The sequence below is a fragment of the Hippoglossus hippoglossus genome, chromosome 5, assembly GCF_009819705.1.
Source record: "Hippoglossus hippoglossus isolate fHipHip1 chromosome 5, fHipHip1.pri, whole genome shotgun sequence".
NCBI lineage: Eukaryota > Metazoa > Chordata > Actinopteri > Pleuronectiformes > Pleuronectidae > Hippoglossus > Hippoglossus hippoglossus.
The window spans coordinates 18,268,786-18,286,893 of record NC_047155.1 but is presented as its reverse complement, the minus strand read 5'-3'; the positions used below and the strand labels follow the sequence as shown (position 1 = coordinate 18,286,893).

The 18,108-nt window shown below is 40.7% G+C and overlaps 1 protein-coding gene across 2 annotated transcripts in view; it reads left to right on the top strand.

Moving 5' to 3' along the window:
- cpne5b (copine Vb) overlaps positions 1-18,108 on the top strand; it is a 103,986-nt gene that overhangs the window by 48,072 nt on the left and 37,806 nt on the right. For both annotated transcript variants that reach the window (XM_034585171.1, XM_034585170.1), the window contains one exon: positions 15,941-16,004. In XM_034585171.1, coding sequence (XP_034441062.1) covers positions 15,941-16,004 — 64 coding nt within the window. The remainder of the gene's footprint in view (positions 1-15,940; positions 16,005-18,108) is intronic.

The following is an 18,108-nucleotide window of genomic DNA, read 5'->3' as shown; positions in this document are numbered from 1 at the left end:
TTATTCCTTGTTGCAGGGCACAGTGCAGACTGTAAGATTCACTTCAGACACACAAGAAGAAGCTATGAGTTCTCGCTTAGCACTTTTTCTTTTACACTCCTGAGTTAGCCACAGAGCTGCCCTGCTGCAGGTTCAGAGTGCCTTGCTAAAGAGCACCTGGGTGATGGATGTTCTCCAGACTTCTCAAATAGGTTTGTTGAACTGAACACTTTGATCCTCCCTTCAGGTCAGGTGTGTCAGTCTGTCTCTTTCTTTATAACTCATCCTCTCCCATTTTCTGCTTCTCAACTCAGCTCTCTCTGTTCCCCCGTCCGCTCATCTGTCATGAAACCACACGTTTCTTTCTGTTGGTATGGTAACCATCTATTTCTAACCCAGAGTTTGACTATATGCCGCGCTTCACTGCACCTCATCATTACCTATCTAGGATATGCAGATGCACGAGAACACGGGCCATAAAAAAATCTGTAACGGCTCCAGTTGGCGTCGTCTCTGTGTGACATTTTTACGAGATTAGGCTCTCGTGTATTTTTGGCTACTCTTGTTGTGGTTCTGAAAAGTGGGTTTGCAGCTTTGTGAACGCTGGATTGTACATTATTGGCTGCCTCTGTGGTTGAAGCAGTTTGTTTGAAGCAGTTGCACTTTCACAATTTCAAAGTGCAGATCGCTGGTGTAGCTTTAGGGGCCATATGTAAATAAATTATAGTTACAGGAAGTGATCATGGAGAGTAAAAGGTTGTTTAAAGTTTAAACGTAGTGTATTTATGATATAAGTGTTCACTAAGTGGGGAGAGAGTTGTGACTTACAGTCAGGTGTAACTGAACAAACTAGCTGCTGCTGTTCCACGTGTTTGACCTGAGTGAAAAGTCCATCTGAACAAACTGCTGTTTAATAATGACGTAAACTGACTTGCTTGAAAACTGAGCAGACAAAGACCTTTGAAAGACAGAAATGTTAAAGGGATAGTTCACCCATAAATGAAAACTCACTCATAATCTACCCACCACTATGCCGATGTAGAGGTGGGGGAAGTGTTTGAGTCCACAACACACACACACACACACACACACACACACACACACACACACACACACACACACACACACACACACACACACACACACACAAATAAAGTAGATCTGTGAACTTCAGTTGAGTGTGGCTATTCATAGTGTCTGAACACAATCTGAACACACATATCCCTTCTTTTACTCTGTCCTGTATCTTTACACACACACACACACACACACACACACATACATACACACACACACACACACACACACACACACACACACACACACACACACACACACACACACACACACACACACGACTTGATCCTGTGTCAGTGCTTTGCTCGCTCTCTGGGGAAGCCTTCATTGGTGCCCTGGGTCTTAGGCAGGAGAGTAATGTCTGTTCTGGGAATAACTGCACTGAAGAGTAAGTTTCCTTCAAGACAAAGATCTTACAGTAAGGATGAGATAGAACACTCCCTTCTTTGGGGGGATTTCGGTGGTCACAAAAGAGTAATGGCCGAGAGCGTAATTACTTCTCGAGGGCTCCTTTTCCACATGAGTACCTAACCTCCTCGTCTCGACACGCTCTATCCGTCTCGTTTTAAGGTCTGGGCAGATGGGAACCTGCTGGGTATTTTTTTTTCTGAGGCTGCAGCTGTCTCTCTGCCTCTGGGAGGAGTGTAGTGAATATGCTGGAGCAGATCTTTGATGGAGGTGAAAGGGGCCACAGAGACCTCTTTGCAATTGGGTCACAGAGTGGGATTCAAGGCAGATTTGGTAGAAAGATCTTTTCAGCGTCAGTCACTGCACTGGCTTGTACAAGTTCTGAAAGCAAAATTTGTATGGCTTTTTAAAAGGATGATGCTGCGGCCTTTAGCATGTCAAGTTACAGTAGTAAACAAGTGATTATGTACAATACAAGGCAAAGGAAAACATAATTTACTAATAACATTACTAACTAAGCTAACAGGCTTAGCAACAGTAACTACCAGAGGGTAGTTCAGTTGGGTCGAGGGCAACAGGATCAAAGACAGTTCAGTTCTCTTTTGTTAAAAAGCAGTGTGAGTTATTATTTGTTCAAATCAGAGGCCCACCATAGCTTCAAGTTGCCCATGAGTGGATGGCTACCATAGACTGTATATACGTTTAAGTATAAACCACCTCCATGTTTACAGATGTTACCATACATGGACCAAACTAAAAAAGTGCATTTCAAATAATTGTCTCTCAAATATGGTTTCTGTCTTTTACTGTAGTAACAGAAAGATGTTTGTTCAAGTGCTCAATTTTCTGATAAGTTTAGTTTTATTTGATGCTATTCAAGTGAAGTGAGTGAAACATCATGATTGAACGTTGAGCGTGTGTATCGGTGGGAACCTTGGTACCACAGCTCCATCTCCTGTGTTGCTGCTGTGTAGACTGTGGCTCCAAACTCAAAAGATTTGTATGCACGATATTTCGGATTCTGGATGGTGGGAGGAAATGGAGATGAGTCATACATTATTATATACAGTCTACAATGACTACTAGTTGCTGTATAATTCATGAATTCGTTAGCTCTTTTTAATCACTGAAGTGAAAACAAGGTAGGAAGATAAGAAGAAATGCAATGATGGAAAGAGGGAGGAAATATTTTCCAGTACTCCATCCAGCTCCTGCTTTCCAGCTGACAGAGGAGTCTTTGATGCTGTGATGAGAAGTGAAGGCCGTACTGCCCCGGCTCGTGTTCGAGGGGCTAGGTGAAGTGAGACGAATGGTTCAGGGGTGCCAAGCTCCATGGAAATGTGCGCTCTAGTGAGTGGTGTACCCCGAAGGACCATCACCAGCTCGAGCCAGGAACCTCTCTGATGGCAAAGGCTGAAAGGAAAAGGGAAAATGTTTGAACAATGCTTCATGTCTCAGATCATATGGCATAAGCTTATGTAGTAGAGGTTAATAATTATTTAATGATTGCAGAAGAAAACATTGTGGAGAAAATATAATAATACAGTCCATCAACAAAACCTAGTCCACAGATGGAGTTAGACTCTCAGCCATCCAGGCTCAGGAGTTGTTCACGTAGGCAACTGAACTTGCTTGAGTTTGTAAAAGATGTTTCACCTCTCAGGCTTCCTGAGTTCTACCTGAAAAATGTGGTTTATGCAGTACAATGCAAGAGAATTACTCAGACCTGCTCATTGGGGAAACAAAACACACAGCATATGAGGGAGCATTCCTCAGGCCAGGAATCAGCAGTTCACTTACACCTCAAGGACAAGGGACACGCTTTTGAGGGTTGTAATGTACATGTTTTTTTCCAGAGGAGATAGATGGTTTGAAAGAGGAGTGACAGAAGCAATATTTGCCAACCTGGAAGAAATTCAACAGAGGAGGTGGTTTCAGACACCGACTGTCAGCCAAATACAGCGCTGTCCCGAGTTCCCTCCTCTATCTCAACCCCCATCTATGCCCTGTCTCATGTAACCCTGAGAGGTATCGCCAGCCATTCACAGCTTGCCTCAGGGGACCCCAGTGACCCACAAGTTTACTGGGGGGGGGGGATTAATGACCTACATGTTTTGCATTATAACTCTAGATAGGTCACATCAATGGAACTGGAATCTGGAACTTCCCACCAGTCAATTAGAACTGAAGAAGCCATTTGGATGAGAAGTGAAATATATTTAACAATCTCAACCAAGTCCAGTTGTCGATACACACATGAACAACCACTGAAGAAATGTGGTGAGCTTAGTTTTCTTCAGCTTTCTTTGGCACTAGTAAATAGTCTATATGCATTAGGTAATAGAGCATGGTGAAAAATATTAGATTTTGCCTTGTGACACTGTAATCTTATAATTATAATGCTATTATTAGGTTTAGTCACCTATAATTATCTTATTTCATGTTTTCATTTTCATTTCATTTGTTATTGTTTAATTGGGTCTCAACTTCCTTTGATTGGTCCAAAAGTTTGAACTATATCCAAAGGTATTGTCATACTGCAAATGATCTGAACCATGGTTCAGTTTGATCCGAATTGAGACCACCTCTTTTGGTTGGACCATATTTTGGTCCATCCAACACCATCCATCCATTTTGGTTCAGAGTGAAATGAAAAGTTAGAAGGTCCGAACCAAACAAAGTAGATTTGAAAGTGCTTTAAAACACTCTTTATAATGCTATCATACTATATATTGTTTTAGGGTATTTCTGTTCATTTATCAGAACAGCAGTCATTTGATCTTCCCTCTCTATGATTGCAGGTTATATTATAGTCTACATTCCAAAACAGTTATGAATGTGCATGTTTGATTGTTTTCTGAACATGTAGAATTTAGTCAGGCTCAAGGTTTGTGTCTGGCAACCCTGCACTGCCAGCATATAGCTGTCTCATTGAAATGAATAATGGGGCTTCATCACACAGCAGTATTGTCAGTCTGAACACGGCTGGACTGTTGGATTCTGAAGCAGCCTGGTTAACCCTCCTATCAGATGCATTCTCAGCCGATGGCAAACAGTGTCCTGTGCGGCAGCTCAGTGTGAAGAGATGTTTGCTGTCTGCATGAGAGCTCATCCAGTATTGATACCCCTGGGTCTAATATCTCCGAGCAAAACTCCATTTCCTCTTCCTGCAGGCAGCAATTGATCACCTCTCAGTCCCGCTAAGCCATCTGTTAGGAAAACAATTTTTCTGTCATTGTCGATTCAATTGCAGCCATCAATCAACTTGACAGATGAGGTTTCCTGTACTAAATTGACTAATTCAGGGATGCTGTTTCATCAGGTTACAGTGCACTCTGAACTTAAATCTGCGAACTGAATCTGGTGGGGGATCAGCAGACTGGTGGAAATACACACACCACTCTACCAATGTACTAAGCACAGCCTGTTTATACATTTGGAGACAGCTATTTTGGCAAAGAACATCGATTTCCCCCCGTAAACGAATTAGAGGACTCAGCAGCATTGATGTCAAACAAAGCATTATAGAGATTGGCTGCCATTGTACGAGCTAATTGCCTGGAGTGTCATTTGCTCCCCAGCAGACAGACGGAGGGTGTTTCTTTTTTCCATTTCATCATGTGTTAGTGGGTATAAACAAAGGAGAACTATGGGGAAAGTTAGAGAAACCCATTTTTAATGAAATTTCTTAAATGTTACAATTTCATTTATGTGCTTCGAGACCTGGATCACACGGTACAGAGCACAAACAGAACAAAGAATAACGATGACGTAATGGTACACGCCAAGGGTAAGATAAAGCGGTTGTTATTAAAGGCAGGGTATACTTTAGAAAGGCACCTATTTACATACACGTTGGCTTATCTAACCTGCTTAATGTGCTTGTCTTTCAATTGTATCCTCTTTTCATCACACGCTTCCTCGCTTAGCTTGTTTTTTTTTCCAGATGTTTACTTTGACAGCCTCTGCTCTGGCAGATGAAACGAATTTCAGAGGGAAATGAAATATTAACAAGAAACTGAATAATAAGACACATCAATCAAGTGCCAACACCCCTAATTACTGCATTTGTCTGTCTCTAACTGCCTTTATTAACATTGAGCCTGTCTATACACCGCAGCACTTCTACCTTGAAAGACACGGCGGCGTTTCCTTTGAATGCAGCTTGCGCTTCATTTGGTATATGATGAATGCCGGGTCACTCCCTCTGCTGCAGGCGAGAGCAGAATAGAGGAACTGCAGCAGCCATTTCAGTTCATTTCTTGGCTTTTTCTCGGGGACGGCTCACTCTTTCGCTCTTCTATTTGATTAATGGCACCATCTCTCCAGTGGTCGTTGTAATAAAGTCAAATGAGGTCTCGAACGGCCGAGGCTTTGTAGAATCAGCAGTGGGTAATTGAGGAGGAGGATGTCTCAGGTGGGGGCTTCACTATGTCCTCACGGCAGAGAAATAGTGTTTCACTCTTCTCTCTTCGGCAGAGTTAGTGAACTCAGTAATTTAGTTAGAGAGGCCTTGCTTTGCTGCACATTGTTGTATGTTTGGATGCTTGTGCTCATGCTCTGTTTTAAAGGTTACAAAGCTGCTGGCGTGGAAGAAACGCGCCTCGTCTCTGAGCGCACCCAAGTGTGCTCAGTTTGTCTGCGGAATAATACAGTAGCAGAGGAGCGATAATTCAAATTCTGTCAACTGTATTGTCTTTTAGAATCAATGAGTTTCCTTTGTCGGAGACACACGATTGGCTTTCCACATTGAAATCTGTCACAGGAATACTCAAATAAATCCTGCCTGAAACCTGGTAATACGCAGTATCTCCTTTCACCAGACAAGATTGTTCTCGGTTGTGTGAGAATACTTAGCCTTTATTTAGCATTGTGATGGCAAATAGGCTCTGGCTCGAATTCAGTTAATTCTTAAAATACAGCACCCAAGTAACACTGCTCCACACATTCAATGTGACCTATAGAGATAGACTGAGGATAGGAAGTCCTGGAAGAAGCTGGTCTGACATTACAACCTGTTTGATTGTTCTATTGTGTATCAGAACCTCGCACAGTCATCTCCCTACTAATTCCACAACGATATCTTGTGAACCCTTCACACTTGGTCATGGGAAGTGCAGTGCTGAGTTTTGTGCAATTTTGTAATTTTTTACGTTCAATTTGAATAAAATATGAATCAACAAGTGACCAGCACTCTGTAGCAGGTGTGTGTGTGTGTGTGTGTGTGTGTGTGTGTGTGTGTGTGTGTGTGTGTGTGTGTGTGTGTGTGTGTGTGTGTGTGTGTGTGTGTGTGTGTGTGTGTGTGTGTGTGGAGGGAGAGGCGGGGGCAGCGTGCCTTAACTGTAAATCAGTTGAATCTTCTACATCCACAGATAAATTACAGCAGTGGCTACTGGGTCAAACCAAGGGTCAACATCACTACCAGATCGTTGAGTGCAGTCATGGAAACACTTCCTGCTTGTCAATGTCAAAGTTTAAGCACAACGTTAATTTGTTTGCTGAAATGATTTATGCGGAGGAGAATCACAGACCACTGAAACAGCCGGCATGCAATGTATGAAAAAAGAACAGCAGTTCATTTAAAACGACAAACGTGAACAGTAATAAAGCATAAACTTAGTTTCATTTTATGAATATAGGTGCAAAACAACAGAATCCACTATCAGGACCACACAAGTATGCAGCACCTTGTGTTGTGGGGGTCTGAATTAGAACTCTGAATAGACTGTGGAGAAATACTCTATTACACAGAAATGAATGTGCTACTTTTTTCATAGCTTCTTCCGAATAAATTAGCAATTAGCAATCACTAACTTCAAGTGTAACTGCGTGTGCAGTTCCACTTGACATGAGCAGCAACAGATCATCCAACGCTCCCATTTTAATTGCAATGAAAATACATAAACAAAACACATTTAATATATGTAAGGAATCAGTAGGTGTTTTTCTTGTAGAGATAGAAAACCTAAACTTTCTTTTAGTATATCCAACAGTTGTCTCATCAGTACTGTGCTGTCCACTGACAAGAAGCAGACTCTTAACAAATTATAGTAAATGAGACGGACACAGCAGGAAGTCTGTCCCTTCTTTTTTGGAAAAAAATGGAATGGAAATCAAACTGGAATGGAACTGTACATAGTATAATGGTAATCATCATGATCTTGTTGATATTTTGCATTTCATAGATGTTACTAATTCCTAATAAAACCAGAACACATACACCTTAAATCCTCACTTAATAATTCCTGCTGGGCTCACTATTCTGAATGAAAGATGAGCTGAATTAACTAAGACAAAGACTCATTGTCCTTTCTACTCTAATTGGCATCTCTTCTGTAACATTGTGCAATAAGAGCCAACACCACAAGAACAGTTGTGTATTTGACAATTCTGCAAAAACTTAAATTCATTTCCGATGCCTACATTTAGGGAATTTTAGTTTTCTGCCAGTTATCTACATGCAGCAGTTACTGTATTTTTACAGTTGGGGAAATAAGCTTGTTCCTCTATGGATAAGAGAAATGTCGTATGCACACAGGATGCAACCTCCACACACTTAGTCCTGCATCTTGTGGATAGAAATCACAAGTTGCAGATTCAAACAATATGGATGTCATTATAGTGGTAATTTGTACAGATACTGGACAAATAAGACCTGGTGTCGATGATCATAATTACCCTCTATACTACATGAAAACAAAGGCTATCTGCTACAGCACCATCATAAATTATACTGCTAATATGCTCATGTTATATAAATGCACCATTACATCAAATAGAAATACTCAAGATGTCGTCTTTTGGCACGTTCTCCCAAACAACGCCCCAAAACGTATTCCTCCATGCTGGTGTCTCTGAGACTTTGAGAACTTTACAGTTTACTGCTCGGCTGCACAGCACAAGTTTGATGTCATCCTGCAGGCTCAGTACAATCTGCCCACAGATGGGGTTTGATTCAGAAGATTGTTTATACAGAATCTGACATGACAGTGTTCAGACCTGCATGTGATCCTGAAACGATCAGATGATAAAAGCTGTGTCGAGTCAACTGCACGGTAACATCGTCCAGAATTTTATATTACAACTCTGATGAAAAAAAACGATAACAGTGGAATAACTCTCCTGTCCGTGTTATTGATTTTAAGCTCATATGCACACTCCCCATGTTTTTAGTTTTTCTTGTGTTGTATCTCACTGGTCTTTGCTGCCAATGCCATGTTGCTTAATTTTTTTTCTCAACATAAAATGACGAACAAAATTACCATCATGTTTAGCCAAAATGAACAAGTGAACATTTCCATAAACCGGCGTTGCCTCTAAATTGTTATGGTTTATTCTGACAACAGCAGGTGATATTCAACTCTCCAGACTTGAGGCCACAATTTCCGCTCCATTTATACTTCCCAAACATACTGAAGAGCATTTGGTCCATTTTAATGACAGCCAATAATCACCACCTCAGATAGGCTCCCTGAAGCACTCCCCCATGGAGCTTTAGCTCTCCTGCCTCCCACTTGACGGAGTCGCAGTGTGCAGTTTGTGGCCTGAGGATCAGTAAAAGCCACCAGGAGGCTAAATGCTCTGCCTGCTTTTATTCTTGATCACCATTTTAGACAAAAGCTGCAGAAAGGAATGGATTAGCTGACCAGTGGGTGGGAACATGGGCAATGAGCCAAACCGAACACTGGTGCAGCTGGAAGGCAATTCACTGACAAAAGCACAGCATAGTGACTTGACTCTGTGGAACGTATAAGGTTTGTGCCTCATTGGTTTGGACCTTGTTCTCAGTGTCTTATAATAAAGTTCACATACATGACAGCTGACATATGCATTCACCATGGCATATACAGCACAGTGCAAAGGGAGCGTTGGATACACGCTAATATAAGTTAGCTACCAGCAGTTTTCAGCCGTTTCAGTGAGATGATGAGAAATGCATTCTGAGGGGAATCGTGTAGAAAAGGTGTCGGTTCGTGTGATGAAGCTGCCTGAGATTTGATCAGTGCATCATTCATTGGACATGTCCCCTCTGGAGTTTTCACAGCAGATGTTGTCTACAGTGTAAAATTGGTGGTTGTCTTCCCTGTCTCGTCCTCATGCTTGTCTGGATTCATGCAGGCTCTTATTTGTATGCGACGACAGCACACGACATGTGCGCGAGTTGGAACAGCATTTAATTAATTTCATCTGTTCCATGTTCTCTGCTGATCTAAACTGGACTAGCATTTATTGTGCCACACTGAGATTCTTATTTCCAGCGGAGGAAAGATCTGTTACTTGATTAAGCGAATAATGTCTCTCGCTCTGTCTGCTGGTGTCATTGATGATGGCCTACACAGGGACATGATTAGTATGTGACTGAGTCACCCTGCTCCCTTTCCTGGCCATTATTCTTCAGGAGCCAATGAGCACAAGGCTTCTACTGGAAGCTAATTACAGTCTGTAAAACTTCACCAGTGGGGAGCTGCAGGTGATGACAGCTGCCTGTCGCCTGCGCTTGAATTCATCATTTTTAACAATGAGGCCCACGAGGGCGATTTCAATTGGAGACAGTATTAATTTAACTGATGGGTATCAGGATGTAAAGCAGGACTTCATGTTGAAAACACGTCTTGTTGTAAGATAAGGTTAAGGTGGAGGTAAAGTATCAGTCCGATTCTAACTCAATAAATCACTGTGAATCTGTCAGAAGATGACGATGTACTGAAGGACGAACACGCTTGGACAGTTTTCAATGGCACAGCTTTGATATAAGGAATGTGAAGGTCTGGCTCTGGACTGAGTTCATAAAATGGTGCTCTGGTGTGTGAAGATAAAATCTAGGCCAAAGCTGATTATGTCACAGGCTGATTTTCCTCATCGACCAAGTGCAACAGCAGAACTGAGACATATTCTCAGACTTTACTAGGGAAATAGGGCTTCATTATGTCTGAGCTGAGTGTTGAACTGGCCTCAAGTGAACATGCTGGGATGAAACCGTTATTAAATTATGTACTTAACTTTAAGCAAACTGTCTGAGTGTGGTTCACCTAAAGTCTGCGTTGCGGTTCCCTTAACTTTTGCAATGTGACCACAAAGTGCCACAGGTTTGCCATGGCATTGAAGTGAACCTGAACTGTTGTGCATCGATGCAGTGAGTCAATAAGTTAATAAACACCATCACTAATCAGAAGTTATTATGATACGTAGAGTAATTGATGAAAAGCAGCCCTGTGCAATAACATAGAATATCGAGGATTTGATGCATCGAGAATTGAATAATGAACAGGTGAATCGTGATCAAATGATGGACAGGTGTATTGTAATCATATCGTGGACAGGTAATTAATAATCGTCCAGTAGGAATGTTTTGATGTGTTAACAGGCTTTTTCTATCCCTGTGGGCTAATTTAACCAAATACTACATGAATGTGGATAAGACAAGTGTGGCAGCAGCCATCTTGTTCCGAGTGAAAACAACCCACAATCCAAATGAGTAAAGATCTGTGTGACTGTGAACTAGGTATTGTGTGAACAGACAGAGAGCTGAGGCCCCTTCAGAGCAAAAGTGGACCAGACAGAGAACAGAGTCCAACTTCAAATGAACTGTTGATGTGACAGGACCGAGTCCCTTTCATGTTGGTCCAATTTGAGAGGACTGAGTTCAGTTCATTTCAAGAGAACTATATGTTAAAACACCCTTAAAATCAAATATGCCCATTTAATCCTCAATCAATATACACTAAAGGGAGTTCCATTTGTTTTTGTGACTGTAATGTTTAGTTAATTGTAAGTGTCTATATGTCTTTCTGTAGGTGAATACCGTTGTCTCTCAATCCTTGATATATGTTTCTAAATTTAAATAAGCTATTAATAAATCTGAAAGTGCGGCAGGATTGTCCTCCCTGTTATGGCAAAACTCACTGATTCTGAAGCTTCTTAACATAGCAATTAATTTGGGAATAAAACCTCACCAAAGGTATAAGACATCGACATAGAGAACAGCCACAGCAGGGTCATGTATCGTATTTAACGAAGACCACATCTGTTACATTGTGAGCAAGTGTGGCAGCTCTGGCCACCAGCAATAAAATGAAAAATATTTCCATAATTCAGATACATAGCACTGCTGTAGCACGACTCAAAGTTACATTTGCTGCCGTGCAGTTTTGAATTCCATGTCCTTTAAAGGCTCCGACCTTTCTTCAACCTTCCTCCTCAGTTTAAACCTCTCATTTTTCTGTGTTTATTACTGGTGAATTTGCCAGACTCCCAGTCAAGCTGTTGCTAACAGCAAATCAATGAGGAGCTATTCTTTACTGTAGATTCTGTTGGTGGAGTGCTCTTCTGGAAGGCCTCCAGCACGGTCTCACTCTCAGGAAGTCTCATCATGTACAATGGCTCTTGGCACTGACCACAGGCTTTTGTCCTTCAAGCTACTCGGGTGCGTTCGTGCTTGTACTTGAACGGTTTGTTTAGGAATGGTTACACGTATATTCAGTCACATGTCATTTTGATCCAGAACTGTGAGAATGTTAAACTATACATGTGAAATGTTCCTTAAAAATTACTTTTATTACTGCTCTTGACTCTTGGTCTTGTTAATTTAGGTAAGACCTACAGGTTTTTTTTTCTTTTCTTATTGCCACTATGACTTAAATTAAATTATCATATAAAAAAAATCTAATTTCAAATCAAAAAATTATCATTATTATAACATTGCAACTTATTTCATTACAACAAGAAAGTTTCTTCTTAAAAAATACGTTGTGGCTCAGTATAGTGTCAAATAGCAAATACTTAAGCTACTGTTATAGGTTGTTTCAGACTGATACAGTGGCTGATATCACTACAGTTACATGGATATAAAAAACATATTGACACCCTCTATAAGATGAAAAAAGAAAACAACGAGCCTGGTTTTGTAACCCGGCCAGTAATTACACTCGCTCGATCCTCCCTGCTTCGTGTCTTGTCCTTCTCTTATCCTCCTGAGCAAAATTAACCCAGCTCTTCTTTATTCACAGCAGGTTAGTTTGCTTTAGTCCCTGAAGATTTCTGTAACTACACGCTCCGAACACTGTGAATAAGAATGGGGTGTAAAGTGTGTGGTTGTATTAGTGTGTGCACCAATATGTAAGTGTGTTGTCTATATATAACTGATAATAGAAGTGTGTGTGTGTATGTGTGTGTGTGTGCTCTGTTTATATACAGCTATCCTCTGTTAAACATCAGAGGTTCAAAAACACTGCAGTGTGTACCATGTGTCTCTTTGATGCATTGTGTTAATAGGTGGGTTAAATTATGCAGCACGGCTTCGACTCCTTAGTGTTTCTAATAAAAAAACGACAGAGGAAGTCCTTTTTTTTTCAGGTGTCCTGAGAATCAGTGCAGTTCAAAGAAAATAACTCACTGCCAGGATGAAGCATATTAAATTAGGATTTCATCTTTTCAGTAATGAGGGAACAGTATCTTGTGTGACATCTACAGGGGGTCTCACCACAGCAACTGAGACATCTTAAATATCAAGTTTCAGTCAGAGTCTGTCTGCCTGTCTGTCTGTCTGTCTGAGATTGTGATAATCTTCATTACCTTCTTCTTCTAATATTTTTTACAAGTAACAATAACAGGTGGGATTTGTTTGCATGCACAGACACACGACAGGGATTACAGATCAACACCAATTGATTTGTTTTCCTTTCTGTGATTTATGCAGGAGGAGAATCATGAACAGTGTATTCACAAAATATGACTGTTGAGAATCTTTATTACTGCAATAAAGAGATCCATGCAATGTGAGGGCTTCATATGGGATGTGGGATGTGGGTCAAATCTGTGCCAAAACAATTTTAAGATCTTGAAGATTGCTGCTTACACATGACTGCCACGACACGATGTGACCCCATAGATTCTCTGGGCAGGCGTCTTATTTCGACCCCTTTCAAAGTAAAGGGACTAACAACTTATTCAATTCAATCAAATTGGATCTGTACATCACAACATATGTTATCTCAAGGCACTTTAAGGTTGAGACCTCACAGTACTTGGCAAACTTATGTTTCATTGACGTAGAACACACTGATTAATGGATGGAAGCCTGTTGTTTTATTGTGTCTACAGCTGCTTTGTTCTGCAGTTACTTTACAGCAACAACTTGTCGGCACACTGAAGATTTATTTTTGTGACCCAAACTCTTGCCTGTTGATTTCAGCTTTTTGATGGTCTCAGGATGTGAGCTTATTTCTAGAAACATCCCAGAGAGAATTGATTCAGTTGCAGGAGGTCAGGGGAGGAACGAGCAGAGAAGAATTGCAGATATGGAGCCACTCTCCTTTAAAAGCTGTGTATTTCTGCAAGTGGCTGATAGGGTGCCAAGTGTCTTTGAGTATGTGTGACATTGTGTGAGAGTGGGAGTAAGATTTTAGGTGAAAAAACACTCTTAGCTCCCTGCATCACTATGCCACAAGGATGGTCTCCCCACCTGAAGATCAATGGGAGTCTTTTACTGTGTGGATGAAAGGTTCCCATCTACCTCTTAAAAACACACATACACCTTCTGCACAAAGGGCAGAAAGCACTTACACACACAGCTGGAGGGCACTTTATCCAGGCTTTTGACCTTAGCGTTTTATGTGTCGAATCTGCCAAGTCAAGTCCATCAGTCTTTAGTGGAAATTGATGGAAAATTGCAACCACTGCTGTAAGTATTTAGGTTATAGCTTAAATTTTAGTTTGCTTAACTAGCATCTAACATTTAGACACAGTCCAAGAACATGGTCATTTTTCTTTTGGCTCTCATTCACTTAAGTGTTTCCTATGAAATGTGCTTTTGTACTAACAAAACAAGTGCCTGCGTTATATTTATTGGCAAAATGTATATAATCCAACACATTCATATTCTGCAGTGGCATTGACATGTTGAGGTGATTAACTGTATAATCTGGATGCAACTGCATCTCCTAATAATGATTTTTTTTCTTTCACCGACAATGTTAATGGTATGCATCCCCGTGATGTTGATGAAATGTGTGAAGTGGCACCTATATAAATTCATGCAGAGTGGCTGTGCTGTATTAGACAGCTGCACAATGCAGGTGATTTCCCTCCGGGAAAACTGACCTTGATAGGCGGCCGATGTTATAAGGTGATTATTTTTCTGTAGTGAGAAGAAGAAGATGGTTGCAAATAGTTTTTGTTTGTGTCTGAATTCTAGTAATGTTTGCAACATAACATCAGAAAACTTCACAGTCCTCAGGGGAGACAGTAAATGGCCCTGAGACAGATGTCTGAGACGGACAAAATGGAGCAGAATTCAATGAAAAACATAGACCCAGACGTTAGGAATATAGAGGCCTATCATCAGAGGATCCCAGGTCTCTGATAGTTTGGTATTTTCACTAATATAAGCAGGGGCCAGAGCACTTATAGATGAAAAAGGAGCTTTTCAACTCAAACTAATAGGGAGCCAGTGGCGCGAGGAGAGTTAGACTAACACAACCCCTCTTCTTCAGGATGGTAACAGCCTTGGTGTCTCATTCTGAACAGGCTGGAGACAGAAGAAAAAGGTCTGATTGAAACCAAAACATAAAGAGTTGCATTGATGAAGGTGGATAGATATGAAGGTGTTGATAACTTGATTCTCCAAATCAGACACACACACGTGATCCTGAGTTTACAAATAATTAAGTTAATTGAAGCTGAATTTAACTGAATAATACAGGTTTATTTTTTGCCTATTCAATTTAAAAAACAAACCTAACACCAGGTTTCTTGATAATGATCATTGATGTCAGTGTCACAGTGAAGTAAATCTACACATTGAGTACATTCACACTGTTGACCAACAGAGGTCTTGACAGTGTTGACCTTTGAGAGAACAAAGAGCCACAGTGTTGCACCATCAACCTTTTAATTAAAGCCTCCCCTGTGTGAGTAATGTTCCAGGAAAGAGGCATTATTTGTCATTCGAAGCCGTTAGCTTGACTGGACTCTGAATGTATTGGACCAAGTTTCTTTCATTCATTAGTGGAAAGTATGTCCGAGAGTATGTCCATAGACACTGTTCACAGGCACTGTAATAATGATTTTTATACCTTTTCCTCTTAAAACTTCTCATTTCATCATATGTGAATTCCATTTCCTTGGCGTTACAATTCAATTCCACCGGTCACCTTGAGCCGACTGAAGGACTGAAGAGATGTTGTCTTATTTGATTGGCTGCCAGCACTTCAGATATCTGAGCACAGGCACATTTACACCGTAAACAGATACATACACACATATCCACTGCTGGAACACAATCATATCACAAAAAGACGGGTTTGATTGTATTATAATAAATAAAGGATAATAAAAACTTGTGCTGATTGTGAATTGTCAAGGATGCGCCACAACTAAAGGACTTTGTGTCACTGATTGATCAGTGAAAATTCAAGAGAAAATGGATTTCCTTTCCATTTCCGTAAAGCTTTTGTTGTTTTCTTTCTTTCCTCCACAGAGGGATACAAGGGAAGAAATGTGGCTCCATCATCCTGTCTGCAGAGGAGCTGAGCAATTGTCGAGTGAGTGATCTCCCCTACCAAACCCACATTAGCAGGCAAACATTTGTCGACAAAGCCTGGTTAATAAATAAAAGTGCTATCTATCTATCTATCTATCTATCTATCTATCTATCTATCTATCTATCTATATATCTAATCAATCTCATCCATCTCAGCTATCTCATCTATCTCATCTCTATCCGTCTGTCTGTCTATCTGTCTATCTGTCTATCTGTCTGTCAATCTGTCACACTTACACCAGTAGACACACACACACACACACACACACACACACACCTTTCAGAACACACCGATTCAGTTGCTCTCACTTTGCAGAGTGACCCACTGTCTAATGTAATGGCCCATGAAACACGATGGGGTGAGGGCTAATGGTCCCCTCAACCAGGACTGAGGCGTGAAGCTGTGAATGCTAAACTGGACTTCCAGCGCGCAGATAAGAACCGGATATTGAAAAGCAGGAGTACAACGGAGCAAATGGTACAGAGATAGGGAGACAGAGGAGGAGTAAAAGGGAGCGAAAGAGATGGCACCATGAGACAGAGAGCAAACAAGCAGGGATAAGATGGAGAGAAAAAGATTTGTGTGAGTGTGTGTAGGAGAGAGAGAGAGAGTGTGAATCAATACAGGATCATTTAATGCTCTGCATGTGCCAGCTCTTATTGTAGCTATAAAATCCGCTTGGCTAATGACAGTGTGAGACCAAGTCTTGATTAATTAAAACACAGCCCTGCCTGACCTTGTCTCCTATAGCCTGTGGGGACACATGCATTCACGTGCACACCCGCTTCACCCCTGTCACACACTTGTTTACGAATGTCTCTAAACTCAGTGACATACAAACACACCCACATTAAACGTGGCTAAGCCGGGTTCAAGCTGCAAAAAGCATTGTTGTATTTGATGTCACCACCTGGAATCTAGGCTTAAAAGATACAGAGCAGCTAAAGTGAATATATCCACTTTTACATCAATCCATGGCTCACATGACAGCTTGTGTGATAAAAGGTGTTGCTTGCAGTGATTAACTCTGAATATGTTTAGATGAACTCCGGGAAGAGGTTCAGAATCCCTCTGTGCAAACACAACCGGTACATCAATGTGAATGTGGAGGACAGACAGAAACAGGGTTGTAAGCAGCGGACTTGAGCAGGCTCTCAGGGATAACCAAGCAATTTGTTTTCGCACAAACTAATGTTTTGCACGTGTCCTTTGTAAAGTTTTTATTTAGTGTGTTTTGCATTGAGGCAGCAATTCCCTGTATCCAAAACAATTTTCTCCCAAGGGAGACAAAGAAAGTAGCCTTGAACCTTGAGTAATGTTTTAATTTTTTTAATTTTTTTGATAAGACCATTACAAAGACGGATGTGTGAAAGTCCACTGCACCATCAGACGCCTTGAAAAAACATGTAGCTACTTCACAAGCTCTATAAATTCTTAATTTTAGCTCAACTTCTTTAGAGTGAGAGGAAGTATTTAGATTTAGACTAAATAACAAAAACAAATTCTGTGTTTTCACTATATGATCCTCATGTTGATCCCAGCTTCGTTATCCATAATTTTACCCTTTTCCCTATAATTCAGCCTGACAATGCATGGGAACAACATTCGTTTAAATAGAATCTAAAATAAGGTTCTCTGGGTTTTTCAAAATATTTATTTGAAAAATACAAGTTTGTTATGATGGACCCAATTGTGGGTACAATAGGTGGGAGTGTGTGTGTGTGTGTGTGTTTGTGTGTGTGGAATACAATACATTTGTGCATAATTGTGAATCAAACTTAAATTTTAGTTTGCTTAACTAGCATCTAACATTTAGACACAGTCCAAGTACATGGTCATTTTTTTTGGCTCTCATTAACTTGAGTGTTTCCTATGAAATGTGCTTTTGTACTAACAAAACAAGTGCCTGCGTTATATTTATTGGCAAAATGTATATAATCCAACACATTCATATTCTGCAGTGGCATTGACATGTTGAGGTGATTAACTGTATGATCTGGATGCAACTGCATCTCCTAATAATGATTTTTTTTCTTTCACCGACAATGTTAATGGTATGCATCCCCGTGATGTTGATGAAATGTGTGAAGTGGCACCTATATAA